General features: G+C 41.7%; 1 protein-coding gene across 1 annotated transcript in view; it reads left to right on the top strand.

Annotated features, from left to right (window-relative positions):
- Positions 1–22,926, top strand: part of LOC126413311 (molybdenum cofactor biosynthesis protein 1-like) — a 101,473-nt gene that overhangs the window by 45,410 nt on the left and 33,137 nt on the right. Inside the window, exons 4-5 of the mRNA XM_050083210.1 lie at positions 5,479–5,703; positions 14,986–15,131. Of these exons, the coding sequence (XP_049939167.1) occupies positions 5,479–5,703; positions 14,986–15,131 (371 nt within the window). The remainder of the gene's footprint in view (positions 1–5,478; positions 5,704–14,985; positions 15,132–22,926) is intronic.

Genomic DNA, 22,926 nt, shown 5'->3' with positions numbered 1-22,926 from the left:
CTCTCACATATATAGGTGTGGAACAGTGCTGACTGTCTCTCTGTGTGATTCTAGTTTGTAATGTGCACATCAGTGTTCTGTGTCTTGTTGAGTCCTTAGAGGCATATTGTTCGGAGGTTATTATTAAAGCCATATTTGTGCGACTTGGATCACACTTCAGTATTACTTGGTTATTACATCACCACAAACATATGGACCGGGAATGTACATGCTTTGACAGTATGCTATGTCTCTCTCTTCTAGGACTGACATGGTAGCTGCCTTGCATTTCTTAATGACTCTGACCTTGTCAACCACAAACTGAATCTTAGTACAGTCATGATTTCCCTGAAGAGATTGCATGACAGCAGAGACTTGTAAAATTGTGTTACCCATTTCTCTAGCCAGTGAAGATTCATTCTATACCTTCAGATACAGTGTCATGTAGGAGTAGAACAGCAAGAAAGACGTAGCTCCTCTAACCGTAATGATAGTTTATCACCTCCCAACACTACATGTGCCAATGTTTCAGTGCATTTTTGAATATGTTTGTTAACAGATTCATCAACACAACAAAAATTTACGATCTCAGTAGCATCTTATTTCTTAACTCATACTTTACTATTCTTCAGAATCTTCATCGCTGCTCTTTGATTCGTCAGAGCTTCCTGCTGAACTTTGTTTTATTTCATAGTCAGAATTAGTTGAAATACCACCTACTGTATTTACTCAAATCTAAGCTGCACTCAAACCTGAAAAATGAGACTCGAAATAAAGGAAGGAAAAAAAAAAAAATCCCGAATCTAAGCCGCACCTGAAATTTGAGACTCGAAGTTCAAGGGGAGAGAAAAGTTTTAGGCCGCACCTCCAAATCGAAACAAAGTCGGTCCATTTTAATATGAGACACAATTTAGGTCGAATGAATGACGATACAGCTACAGTAGTTTGGTTCGAGTTGTAAGCTTAGCACTTAAGCTTTACCAGGTAGCCTTTGCTATGCGTCAGGCGCTCCGTCTGTATTTATACTGGTACCCTTCCTTTTTCACGTGCTTCGTCTGGTTTGAATCAATTGCTTATTTTGCTTTGATCTGAGAAGTGCTGTTTTCCTTGTTATAGGCGTTTATGTCACTCTAAACTGAAAATACATTACTGTACTGTGTCATGCATTGTTTGTCGCATTCTGATAGTGCGTGTTTGCGGCCTGTCGTCGCTCGCGGCATGGCCTGATTTAATGCACGCTACCACCACCTACAATTAAAAAAAAAAAAAAAAGAGAGAGAAATTGTCTCATTAGCGAAACAATGGCAAGAGACTATTTGTTGTTACTTACACTGCTGCTTTCTTTGATAATGATCAACAAGAACCAAATAATAGACTGCGTATGATAGAACATGTTCTGAACGAGAGTTAGGCAAAAATTTATCTCCATTTGAAAATCTCTGCGGCCACTTCTTTAGTACATCAAATTCTGCACAGAAATTAGAGTCATCTTAGATTTAAAAATCTAGTCAGTTGCCGTGCTTCATTTCTGACTGTATCACTATTAGGCATAAGAATAATTCGAATATAAACATGACACGATACGTATATTCTTCCGCATTTGCTGTTGTCTCACTCTAGTTTCGTAGTTTATTAGGCAGACAGGATTTAAATAAGATAGCAGCAAACACGAAAGAATACATGGCAACATGTTTATATTCGTATTACTCTTATGATGAAGAGAATACTGCATGTGATTCACATTTCATCAGGTTCCTATAAGCAACCATCTCTTCTCACAGGTAGGAAAAAATTCAGAACATAGAGTTGGCCATATTGACAAACATCCGAAACAGTCTTGCCAGTCGGATTTTCGTAATACATTGAAGTTCTGCTACATTCGAAGATGAACAATACGGAATTTATATTTACTTCGTTGGATAATGTATGAAAATCGTCTTCCACCTTTTTTTTTTAAATTTATTTACTGACACAGAGGTTTTGGCGCCAGTATTTATCTTTGTGCCTACGAAGCATGCCTGTGTAGCGCTACATATATTCGATGGCAAAAGTTAGTTGTGGCAGCACCTACCGACATTTTTCAGAACTTCCACTTGCTTTGCACTCGATTCTAAGCCGCAGGCGGTTTTTTGGATTACAAAAACCGGAAAAAATGCGGCTTAGATTTGAGTAAATATGGTACATCCTCTCCTTTGGATTCAACTTCTTAAGTATTATCTTTCAAGTCAACACCTGCTAATCTGTGAGACCGAATTGATGAGCCATACTACTCTATTTCACTGTGCCTGTTTGTTTCATTTGTATAACATTTTATTCCAGCATAGATGCTGCACTTACAGTTTCATATATGCATTGCAGCAGCAGACACAATAAAAGTAGCAATCAGCAGTGCTTAGTTTGTTGAATGGGTAAAAAATATGCCATTGTCCCAGTTCCACATATCCCCAAAATTTGATTCTGCCAAATTCTGTCCTCTCTGAAATCGAATGTTTAATCCAAAGATGAAAGTGAACAAGTTTGATGCAGTATTGCTAATATTGTTTATTACTCATCTTGCTGAATGAAGTGCATACCGTGTCCTTTCTGAAAGGTTTGCAGAAGTAATGCACATATCAGTTTTCTAAAAACTTACATTGAGATTGTGCTCTCCTTCCTCTTGTACAAATTAGTAGAGCCCTTCGGATTACTCCACAATATGCCTCTTGGCAGGGTGGTAACGACAGTATTATGAAAAGGATAGATTGGCACTCACTGTAAAGTGTAGATTTTGTGTTGCAGGCAGGGGGGAAAAAAAAAAAAAATACACCACCCATTAAACACGTAAGCTTTTGGTGCAAACCCCCCCCCCTTCCGCCCCCCCCCCCCCCCCCACACACACACACATGCGCGCAAATGCAGATCACACATACATGACCACGGTCTCTGGCTGCTAGGGCCAGACTGGGAGCAACTGCGCATCATGGGAGAAACAACGGTCATGTTTGTGTGTGTGTGTGTGTGTGTGTGTGTGTGTGTGTGTGTGTGTGTGTGTGTGTGTGTTTTGTCCACTTAGGAAGAAGACTTTCTGATCGAAAGCTTATGTGTTTAGTAGTCTTTTTGTTGTGCTTGTCTGTGACCTAACATTTCCTGTATACAGTGAATAGCAATGTATCTTTTTTATAATATGGTCATTATTCCAGCCTAGATTTTCTATTGTTTGTTTCCTTTTAAGACCTTATAGAGACAGTTACTGACAATTTCTTTTTTCTTATTGGAGAAAAGTAAAACCATATGGGGGCCAGACGTAGATTGTGAATGAATATGGAATAGAGTATTTTTATGCTCCCTGTATGCAGTTTCAATAACGTCACCTCACACACTTCATTTCTGGCAGCACCTCCTCCTCAACACATGACTGTCCCCCACCACCTCACCATAGTCTTCAAGTTATATCCTATAGCACTTCCGGGTGGACAAATAGATGAAGGATGTAGTTTAAAACAGTATAACTAAACTTAAAAGCTGAACTGCCCTTTTATAGAGACTGCCATCATTATTTAAACATACTAAACAACATCAAAACAGTCAAAAGAAATTGTTTTTCAAAAGAGCAGAAAATTGTAGTGAAATTCATGAAAGGATTGTTTTAAATTGTTATATCTTAAATCTGTCAGCATTTCCCAAGATTTTCTGGCTTAATTAAGACTAGGTCATGCCAATACAGTGGTCAGACGGTGGACTTGCCTTCGAGAGGACAACGGACCCGAGTCCCATCGGGCCACCAAAATTTGGGTTTTCCTTGATTTCCCTAAATGATTTAAGACAAATTCTGGGATGGTTCCTTTGAAAAAGATGACATTCGGCTGAGGAAGCTACACAGTGCTGGTGGAAGCACGAGTATTTCAGAGCACACCATTCATTGCACATTGTTAAACATAGGGCTCTGCTGCAGACAACCCCTGTATGATCCCATGTTGACAACACTGTTGAACTACAATTTCTGTGGCTCAGGAGCATTGAGATTGGGCAGTGAATCAATAGAAATGTGTCATCTGGTTGAATCATTCGTGTTTCGCATTACACCTGCTTGACGGTTTTGTGCACATACACTGTCAACAGAGTGAATTGGTGCTTGAAAGGTGCACTTTGCTACAGACTTAGGCCAGTGGGAGCAATATTATTCTATGGAGGACATTCACCTGGTCTTCTGTGGGTCCTGTGGTAGTAACTGAAGGCTCCATAACAGCTTTGTTCTGTGTGAACATTATTGTGCACTGTCCGCACCCTGTCCCTAATGAAGGTGACATGCTTCAACAATATGACTTTCAATGTCACGAGGCCAGAATCAAATTCACCCCTTCTGAATCTGATGGAATACATCTGCGATGCTATCAGATACCAGTTCTGCACCCATAAACCACTGATCTCCAATTTATGGGAATTACATGACCTGTGCTTAGACATGCGGTGCTGCATAATGCTGGGAACATACCTCACATAATGCTGGGAATATACCTGAAATTTGTTGAACTTGTCCCACGCAAAATCACTGCTGTATTGTGTTCCAACTGTGGACAAACACATTATCAAACAGGAGGTCATAGTGTTTTGTCTCATCAGTTTATATATTCAATGCTTGAATGAAAGGTGTGCTCTTTTCCTTTTTTCTGCCATTGCATGTATGTGTAAAGCAGGATGTTCTACCATTTGGGCTTGTTTATATGAAGGCTGTCAGTGTTACCACCTGCACAGATACTAAATGCTCCTTTTGTGAAGACCTTTTATCTTGAGAACACTTTTAACTTTGTTTCACAAAAGGCAGCACAGTTTCAAGAAAGCTTCTTAATTTAATGTGATATTTAAAATAATACCTTCAGCAAAAGATGTTTGCGTTGGAGTGGGGAAAAAGATTTGAGATGTATGTAGTTTAATTTTCGTAAATTGTTAAGAAGGTTAACAGCTTGGCATGCTAAGATAAATTCCCACATTCTCTAAAAAGAGAGAAAAAGATTAATTTTACAGAATCAGTGAGGTATACAAATATAACAGCAGACTTGTAGAACCATTATTTTGTAGGTTAGATTAGATTAGATTCAGCTTTTGTTCCAAGACCCAAAACATGAGATGATTCTCATGGGTGAGTAACATGCCTGAAAGTATAACATGAAAAATATAAAACATTTGAATACCCTGATCATTTGTCAGGAGATTGTCAAACTAGGTGAATACAATACAAACTGGAACAGCTAATATTTTCAGAATTGATACACTGTCAAACTGAAACATTGTTATGCACTATTAATAAATTTATCAAACAAAAAGTACATAATCTTGACTGTTATGACAAAGTGCTCTCAGAACTGAAATCTAACAGACATTCTTATTTAAGCTGGCCCAACAGCCACTGTTAAGATATTCATCTACAGAGTAGGATGAGTTGCCTATCAAAAAGTCTTTCAAACTCTGTTTAAACCATGCCTTATCTGATACCAAGTTTTTAATGGTGTCTTTCTTCCACAGATAAATTGTGTTGTAATGCGAGGTTTTAATGAAGATGAAGTGTGCAGTTTTGTGGAGTTAACAAAAGAGAAAAATGTTGATGTAAGATTTATCGAGTACATGCCTTCCAGCGGCAACAAATGGAATGATGGGAAGATGGTCTCATTTAGTGAAATGCTCCAAATAATTAGAAAGCAGTGGCCTGATTTTGATCCTCTTCCCAATGGGCCCAATGATACCTCAAAGGTAAGTGCAGTATTACATATGAACATACAATGAAAATAATTTAATGTTTATGACTTACTACCAATCACAAGAATACTTCACATCTGCTGGTGGTATGAGAGATAGACTGGTTTAGTTACATATTTCTCATCCCATTCAGTAAGTCTGTCCTGGCCTGGGTTTCTCTGCAGCTTTTCTGCAACTCTCCCCATTTCTTAAACCTTGACAATCCTTTTCTTTCTTCCCTTTTCCTTCCCTTCATTGTTTCTGCCAGAAGAACAAGCAACTGGCTCCGAAAGCTTGCACATTTCCATAACTTTAAGGGGAGTTAGAAGGGGAAAACATTCTTTTTCACTTTTTCGGGTTTTTGTCTGATTATAAAATTTGCAATTTTCCAAATAAAATGATATGTATATTACTTATAAACTTGCGTGGGAAGTATTTTATTTTATTTTCTAAAATATAATCTACACCAGTTGAAAATGTTAAAATTTTTACATGCATTACTTCAAGACCTAATAAAATCTGTAATTTTTTATATACAGGGTAGTCCATTGATCGTGACCGGGCCAAATGTCTCACGAAATAAGTGTCAAACGAAAAAACTACAAAGAACGAAATTTGTCTAGCTCGAAGGGGGAAACCAGCTGGCACAATGGTTCGCCTGCTATAAGGCGCTGCCATTGCTCAAACTGATATCAACTGTGTTTTTTAAAATAGGAACCCCATTTTTTATTACATATTCGTGTAATACGTAAAGAAATATGAATGTTTTAGTTGGACCACTTTTTTCGGTTTGTGATAGATGGCGCCGTAATAGTCACAAACATATGTCTCATAATTTTAGATGAACAGTTGGTAACAGGTAGGTTTTTTAAATTAAAATACAGAACCTAGGTACATTTGAACATTTTATTTCGATTGTTCCAATGTGATACATGTACCTTTGTGAACTTATCATTTCTGAGAACGCATGCTGTTACGGCGTGATTACCTGTGAATACCACATTAATGCAATAAATGCTCAAAATGATGTCTGTCAACCTCAATGCCTTTGGCAATACGTGTAACGACATTCCTCTCAACAGTGAGTAGTTCGCCTTCCGTAATGTTCGCACATGCATTTACAATGTACTGACGCATGTTGTCAGGCATTGTCAGTGGATCACGATAGCAAATATCCTTCAACTTTCCCCACAGAAAGAAATCCGGGAATGTCAGATCCGGTGAACGTGCGGGCCATGGTATGGTGCTTTGACGACCAATCCACCTGTCATGAAATGTGCTATTCAATACTGCTTCAACCGCATGCAAACTATGTGCTGGACATCCATCATGTTGGAAGTACATCGCCATTCTGTCATGCAGTGAAACATCTTGTAGTAACATTGGTAGAACATTACGCAGGAAATCAGCATACATTGCACCATTTAGATTGCCATGGATAAAATGGGGGCCAATTAACCTTCCTCCCTTAATGCCACACCATACATTAACCTGCCAAGGTCGCTGCTGTTCCACTTGTTGCTGCCATCGTAGATTTTCCATTGCCCAATAGTGCATATTATGGTGGTTTAGGTTACCGCTGTTGATGAATGATGCTTCATCGCTAAATAGAACACATGCAAAAAATCTTTCATCGTCTCGTAATTTCTCTTGTGCCCAGTGGCAGAACTGTACATGACATTCAAAGTCATCGGCATGCAATTCCTGGTGCATAGAAATATGGTACGGGTGCAATCGATTTTGATGTAGCATTCTCAACATCGATGTTTTTGAGATTCCCAATTCTCGCGCAATTTGTCTGCTACTGATGTGTGGATTAGCTGCCCCAGCAGCTAAAACACCTACTAGGGCATCATCATTTGTTGCAGGTCATGGTTGATGTTTCACATGTGACTGGACACTTCCTGTTTCCTTAAATAATGTAACTATCCGGCAAATGGTCCCGACACTTCAATGATGTTGTCCAGGATACCGAGCAGCATACATAGCACACACCCCTTGGGCATTTTGATCACAATAGCCATACATCAACACGATATCGACCTTTTCCGCAATTGGTAAACGGTCCATTTTAACACGGGTAATGTATCACGAAGCAAATACCGTCCGCACTGGCGGAATGTTATGTGATACCACATACTTATATGTTTGTGACTATTACAGCAGCTGGCCGGAGTGGCCGAGAGGTGCTAGGCGCTACAGTCTGGAAATGCGCGACAGCTACGGTCGCAGGTTCGAATCCTGCGTTGGGCATGGATGTGTGTAATGTCCTTAGGTTAGTTAGGTTTAAGTAGTTCTAAGTTCTAGGGGACTGATGACCTCAGAAGTTAAGTCCCATAGTACTCAGAGCCATTTGAACCATTTTTGACTATTACAGCCCCATCTATCACAAAGTGAAAAAGTGGTCCAGCTAAAACATTCACATTTCTTTACGTACTACATGAATATGTAATAAAAAATGGGGGTTCCTATTTTTAAAAAATGCAGTTGATATGAGTTTGACCTATGGCAGTGCCATCTGGCAGGCCAACCATAGCGCCATCTGGTTTCTCCCTTCAAGCTAGACGAATTTCGTTCTTTGTAGTTTTTTCATTTCATGCTTATTTCGTGAGATATTTGGCCCGGTCACTATCAATGGACTACCCTATAGAAAGCTGTGGATTGCTGTGTTATAAAGGTTAAATTATGTGTTTGTATTGGTAGCACTGTCAAAAATAGTATCATATCTTTTCATAGTATAAACATGCTTTGTATATCGAAGTGCTAACGTTTTTCCGAGGAAAAGTGACGAATAGACTGGTAAATCTCTCAAAAAGTATGACTCCAAAATGAAGTGTTTTTAAGAAATGTGGGTTTCATGGTAATAAATTTTTGAATAAAGAGAAACATTGTGTTCAGCATGTGGTGTGTGAAGTTGCAGACAATGAAATACTGGCAAACTCATGAGTATCTAGAGAAACACCCATTAGTGCTTCGAAGATTAAAATAAAACATAGTGATAACACAGTTATCTCAAAACAAAACTCATGTAAACGGTAGGTTAGGTTATATTCTGATACATTTACACATCCTAACAGGGTTGTTATGTGAATGTGTGTGCTGTATGTATGTGGAGGGCCAGTTAGTTTACATGAAGACATTGAGGTATCAAATGGACTAGCCAGGAAACTTATCATTAATTCTGCCAGTTGTAAATACACTCATTCATTTTGGAATTCTGATAAGTGTAAAGATAATTATTTTGACATAAATGTTAGGTGGTTTTATGGATTGAGAGCTATTGGCAAAGGACACACTGCAGCAGAAACAATGTGTGTCGTGATGTATATGCCACGCCCACTTTGTAAAATGGACAAGTATGCAGGATTTATTGGAGCTGCTGTGAAATCCACTGCATGTGAGTCAATTAAGGGTGCTGCAAATGAAGCTGCTGAAATAAATGATCGTATGATTGACACATCAGTAGCTTTTGGGGCACTTGGTAGAAGCGCAGCTGCAGTTCTAAGAATTCTGTTGCTACAGTGACCAGTGTGGATACTGGAAAGCTAATAGATTTCCAGATTTTAACCAAACATTGTTATAAGTATAAATCAGGGAATGAAGAAGGGCATATCTGTGACAGAAATTATGAAGGACAACTAGTCGTACGGAGGCCTGTGCAGCTGTTGAAATTTATAACCGATCTGTAAACTAAAGGGGAATGTGTTACACTAAGTTTTTAGGTTATGCAGACTCAAATGCATATAACAGTGTAGTAGCCACTCAGCCTTATGGTGAGAAGCTTATCACAGAACTGGAATGTGTAGGCCATGTCCAGAAGAGGATGGGTACCAGATTGAGGAAGTTGAAACAAAGTTTGAGATACAAGAAACTTTCAGGTGGTAAGACCATAAGAAGCAGGCTGACAGACAAAATGATTGATGAACTACAACAGTATTATGAGATTGCCATTAGAAATAATACTGAGGATTTGTTGAAAAGGAAGCAGGCAGTATGGGCTACCTTCTTCCAGTGACTGTCAGCTGATGATAAACCAGTACACCATCTTTGCCCTCCTAGATCTGGTTCATGGTGCAATTACCGCAATGCCCCGTACTCAAACAGGTCATACAGCCATAAACATTCTATCCCAGCAGCAGTTGTGGATATCATGAAACCTGTTTACAGAGACCTGGCAATTCTGAATTATTGAAGAAGTGTCTGCATTGTCAGACTCAAAATCCCAATGAGTCGTTCAATAATCTTATTGTGTCAGTGTCATCGTAACAGCCATCTGCGTCACGTCTGCTGTGCAGCGAGCTATGCTAATTTAAGTATTAACTCTATTTTTCTTACTTGTCACTTCTTTTTCCATGTGTTTTTGCTTTTAGGAAGCTTCAATTGTCAGGTGCTAGTAATAGTGTTCCATAGATTTCGTGTTTGTTTTGAATACAGTCAGAGAGAGTCCGTTTAGTCAGCCATAGTGCCAGTAGTGCTAGTGTTTGTTTTCAATACAGTCCAGAGACAGGTAGTGCTATTTTCATTGTTTTCTACAGGAAGTGTCTAGCAACCACAGTTTAATCAACTATCAGCCGCCTTTAGTGAATTAGCAGTCTAGTTATAAGTTGATTAACTCTCTACAGTAAATTGATTTCTTAGGATGGATAGGATGTGTGACTGCTGTGTACGGACACAGGAGGAGCTGGCCACTGTTCGCGAACAGCTGAATGTGTTGAAGCCGCGGTTAGCCATCTTCAGGCTGCTGCCTCAGAGTGTAGCGGCAGTGGGGAGTCTGGTGCGTTGCATGGTACACCCCAGGTGTTACATGCTTCACCCACTGACCCTGCTGTCAAGACATCTTTGCGGGTACCGGGCGCGGTTGGGCCACCCTCTTCCCAAGGGGAGTGGCGGGTTCAGCGGCGTTCGCTGCGCATGAGGTGGAGGGTCAGTGTGGAGGCTGCCCGTGTGGCATCGCCCGTTCTGCCTGTGAGTGGACATGTGGCCACTCCTTCAGCAAGGTCCGAGCAGGCACGTGGGGGGAGGGGTATATTAGTTGTTGGGAGGTCCAACGTTAGGCGGGTGATGGAGCCCCTTAGGGAAATAGCGGAAAGGTCAGTGTTCACTCTGTCTGCTTGCTGGGGGTCTCATCCGAGATGTTGAGGAGGCCGTGCTGGCAGTGATAGAGAGCACTGGGTGCACCCGACTGCAAATTGTTGCTCATGTCGGCACCAATGACTCCTGCCGTCTCAGTTCAGAGGTCATCCTCAGTTCGTACAGGCGGTTAGCAGAGTTGGTGAAGGCGAAAAGCCTCGCGGGGTGGAATCTGAGCTAGCTATTTGTTGTATCGTTCCCAGAACTGATAGTGGTCCTCTGGTTTGGAGCTGAGTGGAAGGCTTAAACCAGGGGCTCAGACGATTATGCGGAGATCTGGGGTGCAAATTTCTCAACCTCCGCTATCGGGTGGAGAAATGTAGGGTCCCCTGAATAGGTCACGCGTGCACTACATGCAGAAAGCGGCTACAATGGTAGCGGAGTATGTGTGGAGTGCACATGTGGGTTTTTTAGGTTAGAGAACTCCCTCCCTAGGCCCGACAAGACACCTCCTGAGATGCAGCAAGGTAGGAGTAGACAAAATGCAGCAGGGAATAACAATATTAATGTGCTAATAGTAAACTGCAGGAGCGTCTATAGAAAGGTCCCAGAACTGCTCTCATTAATAAATGGTCACAATGCCCACATAGTACTAGGGACAGAAAGTAGGCTGAAACCAGATGTAAACAGTAATGAAATTCTAAACTCAGATTGGAATGTATACCGCAGAGACAGGCTGGACAGTGAAGGGGGAGGCATGTTTAAAGCGATAAGAAGTGCAATAGTATCGAAGGAAATTGACGGAGATCCGAAATGTGAAATAATTTGGGTGAAGGTCACGGTTAAAGCAGGCTCAGACATGGTAGTTGGATGTCTCTATAGGGCCCCTGGCTCAGCAGCTGTTGTGGCTGAGCACCTGAAGGATAATTTGGAAAATATTTCGAGTAGATTTGCCCACCATGTTATAGTTCTGGGTGGAGATTTTAATTTGCCGGATATAGACTGGGAGACTCAAACTTTCATAACGGGTGGCAGGGACAAAGAATCCAGTGAAATTTTTTGAGCTTTATCTGAAAACTACCTTGAGCAGTTAAACAGAGAACTGACTCGTGGCGATAACATATTAGACCTTCTCGTGACAAACAGACCCGAACTATTTGAAACAGTTAACGCAGAACAGGGAATCAGCGATCATAAAGCAGTTACTGCATCGATGATTTCAGCTATAAATAGAAATATTAAAAAAAGGTACGAAGATTTTTCTGGTTAGCAAAAGTGACAAAAATCAGATATCAGTGTACCTAACGGCTCAAAACAAAAGTTTTGTTTTAAGTACAGATAGTGTTGAGGATCAGTGGACAAAGTTCAAAACCATCGTACAATATGCGTTAGATGAATATGTGCCAAGCAAGATCATAAGAGATGGACAAGATCCAGCGTGGTACAACAACCGAGTTAGAAAACTGCTGCGGAAGCAAAGGGAATTTCACAGCAAACATAAACATAGCCAACACCTTGCAGACAAACAAAAATTACGTGAAGTGAAATGTAATTTGAGGAGGGCCATGCGAGAGGCGTTAAATGAATTCGAAAGTAAAGTTCTATGTACTGATTTGGCAGAAAATCCTAAGAAATTTTGCTCTTATGTCAAAGCGGTAGGTGGATCAAAACAAAATGTCCAGACACTCTGTGACCAAAAAGGTGCTGAAACAGAGGATGATGGACTGAAGGCCGAAATACTAAATGTCTTTTTCCAAAGCTGTTTCACAGAGGAAGATTGCACTGTAGTTCCGTCTCTAGATTGTCGCACAGATGACAAAATGGCAGATATTGAAATAGATGACAGAGGGATAGAGAAACAATTAAAATCACTCAAAAGAGGAAAGGCCACTGGACCTGATGGGATACCAGTTCAATTTTACACAGAGTATGCGAAGGAACTTGCCCCCCTTCTTGCAGCAGTGTACCGTAGGTCTCTACAAGAGCGTAGCGTTCCAAAGAATTGGAAAAGGGCACAGGTCATCCCCGTTTTCAAGAAGGGACGTTGAACAGATGTGCAGAACTACAGACCTATATTTCTAACGTCGATCAGTTGTAGAATTTTAGAACATGTATTATGTTCGAGTATTAAGACTTTTCTGTAAACTAGAAATCTACTCTGTAGGAATCAGCACGGGTTTCGAAAAAGACGATCATGTGAAACCCAGCTCGCACTATTCGTCCACGAGACTCAGAGGGCCATAGACACGGGTTCCCAGGTAGATGCTGTGTTTCTTGACTTCCGCAAGGCGTTCGATACAGTTCCCCACAATCATTTAATGAACAAAGTAAGAGCATATGGACTATCAGACCAATTATGTGATTGGATTGAAGAGTTGCTTGATAACAGAACGCAGCCTGTCATTCTCAATGGAGAGAAGTCTTCCGAAGTAAGAGTGATTTCAGGTGTGCTGCAGGGGAGTGTCGTAGGACCATTGCTATTCACAATATACATAAATGACCTTGTGAATGACATCAGAAGTTCACTGAGGCTTTTTGCAGATGATGCTGTAGTATATCGAGAGGTTGCAACAATGGAAAATTGCACTGAAATGCAGGATGATCTGCAGCGAATTGATGCATGGTGCAGGGAATGGCAATTGAATCTCAATGTAGACAAGTGTAATGTGCTGCGAATACATAGAAAGAAAGATCCCATACCATTTAGCTACAATATAGCAGGTCAGCAATTGGAAGCAGTTAATTCCATAAATTATCTGGGAGTATGCATTAGGAGTGATTTAAAATGGAATGATCATATAAAGTTGATCGTCGGTAAATCAGATGCCAGACTGAGATTCATTGGAAGAATCCTAAGGAAATGCAATCCGAAAACAAAGGAATTACGTTACAGTACACTTGTTCGCCCACTGTTTGAATACTGCTCAGCAGTGTGGGAGCCGTACCAGATAGGGTTGATGGAAGAGATAGAGAAGATCCAACAGCATGCTTCATTATAGGATAATTTAGTAATCATGAAAGCATTACAGAGATGTTAGATAAACTCCAGTGGAAGACTCTGTGGGAGAGATGCTCAATAGCTCGGTATGGGCTTTTGTTGAAGTTTCGAGAACATACCTTCACTGAGGGTCAAGCAGTATATTGCTCCCTCCTACGTATATCTCGAAAAGAGACCATGAGGATAAAATGAGAGAGATTAGAGCCCGCACAGAGACATACCGACAATCCTTCTTTCCACGAACAATACGAGACTGGAATAGAAGGGAGAACCAATAGATGTACTCAAGGTACCCTACACCGTCAGGTGGCTTGAGGAGTATGGATGTAGATGTAGATGTAGACCAAAAAATGTTTTTCTTGTAATGAAGACACTAAAGTGGGGGTCAGTCGTGCTGTTATTGCTTTTAATGATGGCAACATTGGTAGCGTGAAAGTGTTACAACATATGGGAATTAATTCTGGAGCAAACTGCATCAGAGAATTTGAAGGGATGGACAAGGTTTGCACTGGTAAAGCAGAGTATGCAGCACAGTTGGCCACTACGGAGTCCAGAAAGAAGAAAACAAAAAAAACTTGTAAAAGATCAAGAGGATGATATACAGTATGGTGCAGGGAGCTTCTGAGTGACTAAAAATAAAATGTTAAGCATATATTGAGTTACAGTCTATTAAAACTTTAAAAACTCTTCCTGAAAATTTACATTTTCTCTTGCATTTTTCCCTAAATCTCAGAAACTACTTCAAGTAGCGAATTCAAATTTTCAGGGAGTAATGACATACGTATCCTGAGTCTTCTGAACTAAAAGAAGAACATAATGTTATGTATAAGTAAAATTATTTAGAATAACATACAAAAAAGTACACAAAATTTTAACTGTGTAATTAAAAAATTGTATTTCCAAAAGCAGTGGCTGAAATGCAATTATTGTAAGACTCAGAACATATAGTTTAATGTCCTGTAAAAGTTTCTTGTCAATGGCTACAGTTGTTCCTGAAGTACGGGGAAGTTAAGTGACTAAATTTTACATTGTCAGGATAGGGCGTTCAAACTCCCCTTAATGCACATTTTCTCCTTCCTCCACTTGGTGAGCAACACATTTATAGTATTTTCACAACAGCAGTAGCTATTTTCTTAATGCACATTTTCTCCTTCCTCCACTTGGTGAGCAACACATTTATAGTATTTTCACAACAGCAGTAGCTATTTTCTTACAATTTCTTTTTGCAGGCATACCATGTCCCAGGCTTCAAGGGACGTGTGGGATTTATTACCTCAATGAGTGAACACTTCTGTGGCACGTGCAACCGTTTACCGATAACAGCTGATGGCAATTTGAAGGTGTGTCTCTTTGGGAATTCAGAGATATCTCTCAGGTGAGTGATGAAACATAGAATAATCATGTCCAAGTGAAAATTCATGCGAGGAAACCATAAAATTACTAGAAGACTGACAGACTGATCAGTATTTTACCTTCAGGAGGTGAAATTCCAAAACTTCTTATAGACACATTTGTTCCTCTTGTCCTCACATTAGTTGTGGAGTCCGAGTGACCTTTCAGACCTTCAGAAACTTATCCCTCTTTCCTCTCTCATGAAGGAACTGATAGTTCCAAATGCTGAGTATAGAATAATACTTTCAAACTGTTTGCCATGCACATTAGGTATGTGGTTGGTATATGGAAGAGATAAACTGCAGTTAAATCCAGCAGGTATGAAATGAGTAATCTTTTCTTGAAGTTTTCAGCTTGCACCCTCCTCCCTCCCAGACATACAAACCAGATACCTCTAGCTAAATAATTTGTGAGTATATATAATTTGCCTCTGTCAACATCATGTTACACTAACCTATTTGTGAGATTAAATTAAAGGAAAGTAATCAGGACTGGAAATTATGTAAAGACATTTTTAGCTATGTTCCTAGGTTGTAATAAAGTTAACACAGTATTTCTGTCCATGTGATGGTAACTATGATTCGCCAGCCGCCGTTGCCGAGCGGTTCTAGGCGCTTCAGTCCAGAACTGCGTGACTGCTACGGTCGCAGGTTTGAATCCTGCCTTAGCTCAGATGTTAAGTCCCATAGTGCCCAGAGCCATTTGAACTGTGATTCATGATTATCAGAGTCTATATGTTCCAAATAAAAATTGGAACTTCATGTGTATAAATGTACAAATTATTAGACAATGGGAACAACAACTGACACTTTTAAATTGATGACTAGACTAAGAGATTAATAATAGGAAAAAAACTGCAAGATACTTGGCGATAAGTTTGTTTCAGGACAAGGTAAGGGAGGTGGGGGGTGGGAAGAATCAGCTCTCTCTTTGTGAGCATACCAGAAATCCTTTATCAACCGAAGGTAAAATAAGATATAAAAATACAGGGTCAAACAATTAATTTAAGTATCTTAAAAACCAAATGACTAATAAAATTGGAAGCTAAGAAAAGTAAGTTCGGAGTAAGTAGGGTGAAACACAGGGGGCTGCAACATATTGCCATTGTTGTTTGACTTGTCTATCAAAGAAAAAAGAAATGGATCAAAACAAAATAAAAGTGAGAATGGAAATGTATCAGAAGCAGATAGAAATAAGCAAGGAACATATTCTTTAATAAAAAAAAAAAAAACTGACATGTGAGGCAGATGTTCCTACAATTTTATGTTCAAAGCACAGCAGTCTGTGAAAGCAAAATATTTATGACATTGAAAAAAGAAAATCAGTGAGTGAAAAGTGTGTGTAGGTGAATTGTGGTGAAAGACTTGATATTGGAACTTCTGTTAGGCTGCCCAGTATTAGTTAACTTGGTAGTAAAGGAGCAAGTTTGCAAGGGCAGATAACTGTTTGACTACGTAAAATAGAGTGGGAGTATGGAAAAGCTAGTCCAAGATAGGATGAAAAAGATAACAGCAACTTAAAAAATGAATTGATAAGTTACCATGAACCCCATTCCAATCTAGTGAATGCAGTGGTTGACAATATCTTGTGACATTCGCCTATAAGGCTCAAACAATAATTGCTAAATAAAAATACAAAATGTTGACAAGACTGTATCTAAGCTGTCACTCTCTTTTGAAACAAGGGTGTTTAAACCAACAAACATGCAGGAAAGCAGGGACAACTCGCACACTAGAGAAGGATGGGCAGTATCATTGAAGGAGTGAGCATAAACCATGTGGAATATGTGTGGTACAAGAAGGGGGGGGGGGGGGGGGGGGAAAAAAAAAAAAAAAGGAAGAAGAAGAAGAAGAAGAAGAGGAAAAATGTTGATCTGGAAACAAGGGAATAAAAATTTTCCATGTGAAGAGACAATATGGTACTGTGCTGATGAGTGTGTACAAGTGGTGATATACAATATACATTGATAAAGGAACTCTGCGTTGGGCCCAGAAGACCACGCAATGCTCTTCGAGAGATGTCCTCTACTATATATCTATGGAGAGTTAGGGGGTCAGTATACAGCTCTCCAGGCTGTTATCAACTTCCAGAAGTTGAAGACACTACTTCTCACTTGAGTATCTCCTCAGCTGGAACTACAAGCAGAGTGTACCCTATTCCAGTCTGTCCACCGAGCAGAATTTCCCGGCTCTACAAGGAATTGAACCTGATCCCTTTCTATGGGACGCCTGTGGCATACTGACTGCATGGCTGTGGCAAGAGTCATAATATACACTTGTGAACAATTGAGTTATAATTATTCTGTTTATTGGGGAGAGAGTATGTATATTGCCACGGTGAATGAAACAGTTTAGTGTATCATAACTGGAATGTATTCAGACCTCGTACTTGTTGTGTGAGAGTGCAGTGTCTTAGACACTTGTAGTGTTTGTCTTAGCATGTACGAACTGGTGAGCCTTACTTTCTAGTATTTTTAATTGTATATCATTACTGGTGCCTCTGGCCCTTTTGTGTTGCAATAGCAATAGCTTGCAATAGCAAACATTGAGTCAACCATGGTTTTTGGATTAGAAGTAGAGGTCAGCTGGGTTGACATTGGGAATAGAGTGATGGGAAGTGGACAATAAGCAGTTATATCGAAGGGTGCATTATTTGATATGTTAAGGTTAATTACAAAATGTGAATTGGAGAATTTTTCACGTTGAGCAGAAGTAAGTTTACAGGGCCAGGTGTCAAATTACACATGATCAGTGTGAATCCCTATAGTCAGCATGAACACTGGCACACAGAATAATTTATAGTAGCCTTGCTGTATATAAAAAATCAGATTTGTGCTGAACTTTCATGAACAAACTGTCACTTCTCTGGAATAAATAGACTCTGATTTGTTAATTACATCTGTGTAAATGAAAAATACAGGAAAACATAGATTGCTGCTTACTGTAAAGGAGACATGTTACATTGTAGACAGGCACAATTAAAAAGGTACTTACACAAAGCTTTCGGCCACAGCCTTCATCAGCAAAAGAGATACAGAGAAACACACACATTCATACACACAGGCAAGCACATGTCACACACATATGACTGCCAACTCCAGCAGCTTGCCCCTAGCTGCTGGACTTGGCAGTTTTTTTTCTCTGTGTTTGTGCAGGGAAAGATAGATCACTATATACCATAAAGAAAACAAAGTTGCACCAGGCACAACACACAAGCATTCATTACGTATCCTGTTTCAGACCTCACGCCCTCCTTTTTTAACTTAGCGCGTGCCTTTCGGCTTCCTCTCATTGTGTCTAGGCTGTCTTGTCTAGACAAAACAATTTTTGGCGACAAGTCAACGGAAAGGGTCTTGTTCTTTCTAATTGCTTACATTTACTTGTGTCATGGCTTCGCCAGATGTACTGTCCGAATTTTATCGCTTGCAGAATCAGCAGACGCAGGCGTTATTGGATGCCCTTGGACAGCTCGTCCAGGGTCAACGTGAACTGCACAACGATGCGGCAGCCGCCACTCTACCACTACCGCAGCCACAACTCACAGTTGCACCGCCTTTTAGGCCGTTTGACCCAGCTAAGGAAACATGGACGGAGTGGTCACGCCAGTTTGGATTTCATCTCGCCGCCTACAGAATTCAAGGTAACGAGCGGCAGCCTCATTTATTGGCGTGTGTAGGGGTGCAAACGTACCGTGTGATAGTGAAATTATTTCCCCGACGCGATGTAGCAACTCTGCCCTACGAAGAACTTTTGTCTGCTTTAGATGCCTATTTCAAGGAAACAGTTAATGTAGTTGCAAAAAGGTATACGTTCTTTCGTACAAAACGTACGGCCGGTCAAACTAATAGGGAGTGGGTTGCAACATTGCAAGGCCTTACAAGGGATTGTGCTTTTGAGTGTGAATGTGGACTCCCTTATTCAGATACAATGGTCTGTGATGCAATTGCACAGAACGTTTCTGATGTTCGTATACGGGAACAGATTTTGAAACTAGTTAATCCCTCCCTTCAGCAAGTGATAGACATATTAGATAGACAAGACACGCTTGACTTTGCTCAGGAATCATTTGCAACTTCGCCAGCCGTGTGTAACATTAACCGGCCCGCCGGGCGCGCTGCACGGCCCGGTAAACTGCCCTCGCGCACGTCCACGCAACCTGCCGCTACGCTCTAAACCAGGTGTCCCGCAACAGCATACAACTGCAGTGAAATCATGCCCGCGGTGTGCTACTAGACATTCGCGTGAAAATTGCCCGTCACGCCAAGCTATTTGCTTTTTCTGTAATAAGAAAGGACATGTTCAAAGTGTTTGCCAGAAAAAGCTCAGGTCAGACAATCACAATCATTACAGGCCTTTTGCCTCGTGCCGGAATTGAACCAAGGACACTCAGGCTCGTGGACCTTCGCCCATGGACATTCATATAGTGAATTCCTCCCTGTCCAGTGCCACTTTCTCAAACAGTGACAGTGTTCGTCCCACACAAAGTGTGCGTCGACGTCGCCGGAAATCACGTCAATTAGCAAGTGATGCTGTACCTGTATCAGTTCAAATTGCATGAGACAGTCGCTCTTGTCGTCAGCAGGACAATAAACTTTTTGTAGATTTGGACTTTAATGGAATGGTCATACCATTCCAGCTCGATACCGGAGCTGCAGTTTCATTGCTCAATCACGACACGTACAAACAACTGGGCAAACCTCCGTTGCGTGCCGCAAATGTTAAGTTAAATAGTTATTCAGGTCAGAATATCCCTGTGTTAGGACAGTGCAGCCTTCTTGCAACATACAAGGGACAAACAAAACTTGTCTCATTTTACGTTCTTCGTTCTTCTACTGCAGTGAACTTGTTTGGTTTCGATTTATTTCAGTTGTTTAACATGTCTATAGTAAATCAGGTCCTATCAGTGAATCAGACTGTGCCTTCAGACAGTGTTTCTCGTCTGTGTGAAGAATTTGCAGACATTTTTGCACCGGGCTTAGGTTGCGCTAAAAACTATGAAGCACATTTGGAACTGAAAGTCAACCGTCAACTGAAATTTTTCAGAGCGCGCAATGTTCCTCATGCATTGCATGATGAGGTCGCAAGAACATTACATGATTTAGAATCAGAAGGTGTAATTGAACGTGTGCAGGCTTCTCTCTGGGCCTCACCATTAGTAATTTTGCCCAAACCTTCCAGAAAACTGAGACTTTGTATGGACTTCAAGGCCACTGTGAATCCACAACTAGTGATTGCAACTTTTCCATTACCCCGCCCGGAAGATCTTTTTGACAAACTGTGCTTGGGTAAATATGTTTCAAAGTTGGACGTCGCAGATGCGTACTTGCAAATACCAGTGGACGAAGAATCCCAGCGCGTCTTGGTGGTTAACACGCATCTTGGTTTGTACCGATTCAAAAGACTGCCATTCGGGTGTGCATCCGCCCCTGCATTGTTTCAGCAATATTTACAAACTGTTTGTGCGTTGGTCCCTACTGCTGCGAACTATCTGGACGATATTGTGATCTCCGGAAAGACAGCAGACGAGCATTTAGCACACCTATGAACATTATTTCAGATATTGCGACAAAATGGTCTTCGCTTGCGGAAGGACAAATGTGTGTTTTTTGCTTGTGACTTACCATACCTGGGACATGTCATCAATGCCCAAGGCATACATCTGAGTCCAGAGCACCTCCGTGCCATACAAGACTTGCCTTCACCGCAGAATTTGAAGCAGCTACAGAGTGTGTTGGGTAAAATTAACTATTATCATTGCTTTTTGCGCAATGCCTCTTCCATTTCAGCTACGCTTCATAGCTTACGCCGTAAGGGTGTTCCGTTCATCTGGACGACGGAATGCAAACGCGCCTTTCGCCAGTTGAAATCAGCGTTGCTTTCTAATACTTGCCTTACGCCATTCGATCCCCAGAAACCCCTTTTGTTGATGGTAGATGCATCGGATTTCGGGATCGGTGCTGTGCTTGTGCACAAAGATGGGTCGCATGATCGCCCTATTGCCTTTGCATCCAAATTGTTCTCGTCTGCGCAAAGAAATTATTCACAGATAGAGAAAGAAGCTTTGGCTCTCGTGTTTGGTGTTACTAAGTTCCATGATTTCTTGTATGGTCGTCACTTTACCATCATCACAGACCACAAATCTTTGACATCGCTTTTTCATCCGAACAAGCCTGTACCTCCGCGTACAGCGCAGAAATTCATTCCCTGGTCTATTTTCCTCTCGCAGTACCGCTACGATATCTTGTATCGGTGCACTGCTAAGCACGGAAACGCCGATGCGTTGTCCCGTTTGCCTGCTGCTGAGGATAGAGCATTCGATTCTTCTGAACTTGCTTGCATGTTCATTGATTCGGAAACTGATGACATGGTCGACTCGTTTCCGATTGATTTTCATCGTGTAGCTACAGCCACAGCTGCTGACCCGGTCCTTGCTACCGTTTTGCGTTTTGTTGCTACGCAATGGCCTTTGTCAAAGTCTCGGATCGAGGATCCGTTGGTTCGCTGATTTTTTGCTCACAAGGAGAGACTTTTTGTTCAACATGGTGTTTTGTTGTTGCGTTCTGATAATGATCAGTCCAGAGTCGTGGTCCCACGTTCGTTACAGTCCTCTGTTTTACGGCTTCTTCACCAAGGGCATTGGGGTATAGTGCGAATGAAACAACTTGCTCGTCAGCACTGTACTTGGTTCGGAATCGATGCTGCGATTACGAATATGTGTTCTTCTTGCATGGCATGTGCTGAACAACAATCCGCACCGCCGCGGAAAGTCTTTGCATGGCCAAAAGCCACTTCCCCTTGGCAACGCTTGCACATCGATTTTGCTGGTCCATTCTGGAATGCTCGGTGGTTTGTTCTGGTAGATGCCTTCAGTAATTTTTCTTTTGTTGTCCGGATGTCTTCCACGACGTCAACTGCGACCATCCAAGCGTTGTCTGCTATCTTTTGCATTGAAGGTCTTCCGCAGACTATTGTTTCCGACAATGGCCCACAATTCATGTCCGCAGAATTTCAGTCATTCTGCCAGGCCAATGGTATTCAACATCTGACATCCGCGCCGTTTTCGCCTCAGTCAAACGGTGCCGCTGAACGATTGGTCCGGACTTTCAAGTCACAGATGTTGAAGTTGAAAGAGTCGCATTCTCGGGAGGACGCGTTGTTGCTCTTTTTGTCTTCATATCGCTCTCAGCTCCGAGATGGTCGCTCACCGGCTGAGTTGCTCCACGGTCGTCCTCATCGAACCTTGATGTCTTTGCTGCACCCGCCGCATGAGGTTCCTGTGCAGCGGCAGACTTCTGCTTTTGCTCCAGGTGACGGTGTATTTTATCACAACTATCGAGGTTCACGGCGTTGGCTCGAAGGGCGCATTCTTCGCTGCCTCGGCCGCGTGATGTATTTGGTTTTGGGGGCCTCTGGTGAGGTGTGTCGGCATCTCAATCAGCTGCGCCTCTGTCATCGCATGGGTTCTGCCGCTCCCCGTCTGCTTTCAGCGACGGTGCCATCCGGTCAGCGCCCTGGGGACCCATCTACTGGCTCGCCTCATCCCCAGGTGTTACCGACGATGCCTTCCATTTTACCCCATGGCGACGCGCAGCTGCTGCCTCCGCCGCCGCCGCCGCCTGTCCTCCAGCCGGTGCCGCCCGCAGTGGACGCTTCGCTGCAGCCGCCAAGCGCCTCCCTGGGTCACGCGCCGCCGATTGCTTCCCATGACCAGCTGTCCTCCGCCATGGAACTCTTGCCCGCTCCGGACCACATGGCGTCTTCGCGCGTCGAGTACCCCGA

Source organism: Schistocerca serialis, chromosome 7 (assembly GCF_023864345.2).
Source record: "Schistocerca serialis cubense isolate TAMUIC-IGC-003099 chromosome 7, iqSchSeri2.2, whole genome shotgun sequence".
Lineage (NCBI taxonomy): Eukaryota > Metazoa > Arthropoda > Insecta > Orthoptera > Acrididae > Schistocerca > Schistocerca serialis.
The sequence above is the reverse complement of the archived record's forward strand: the minus strand, read 5'-3'. Positions and strand labels throughout refer to the sequence as shown.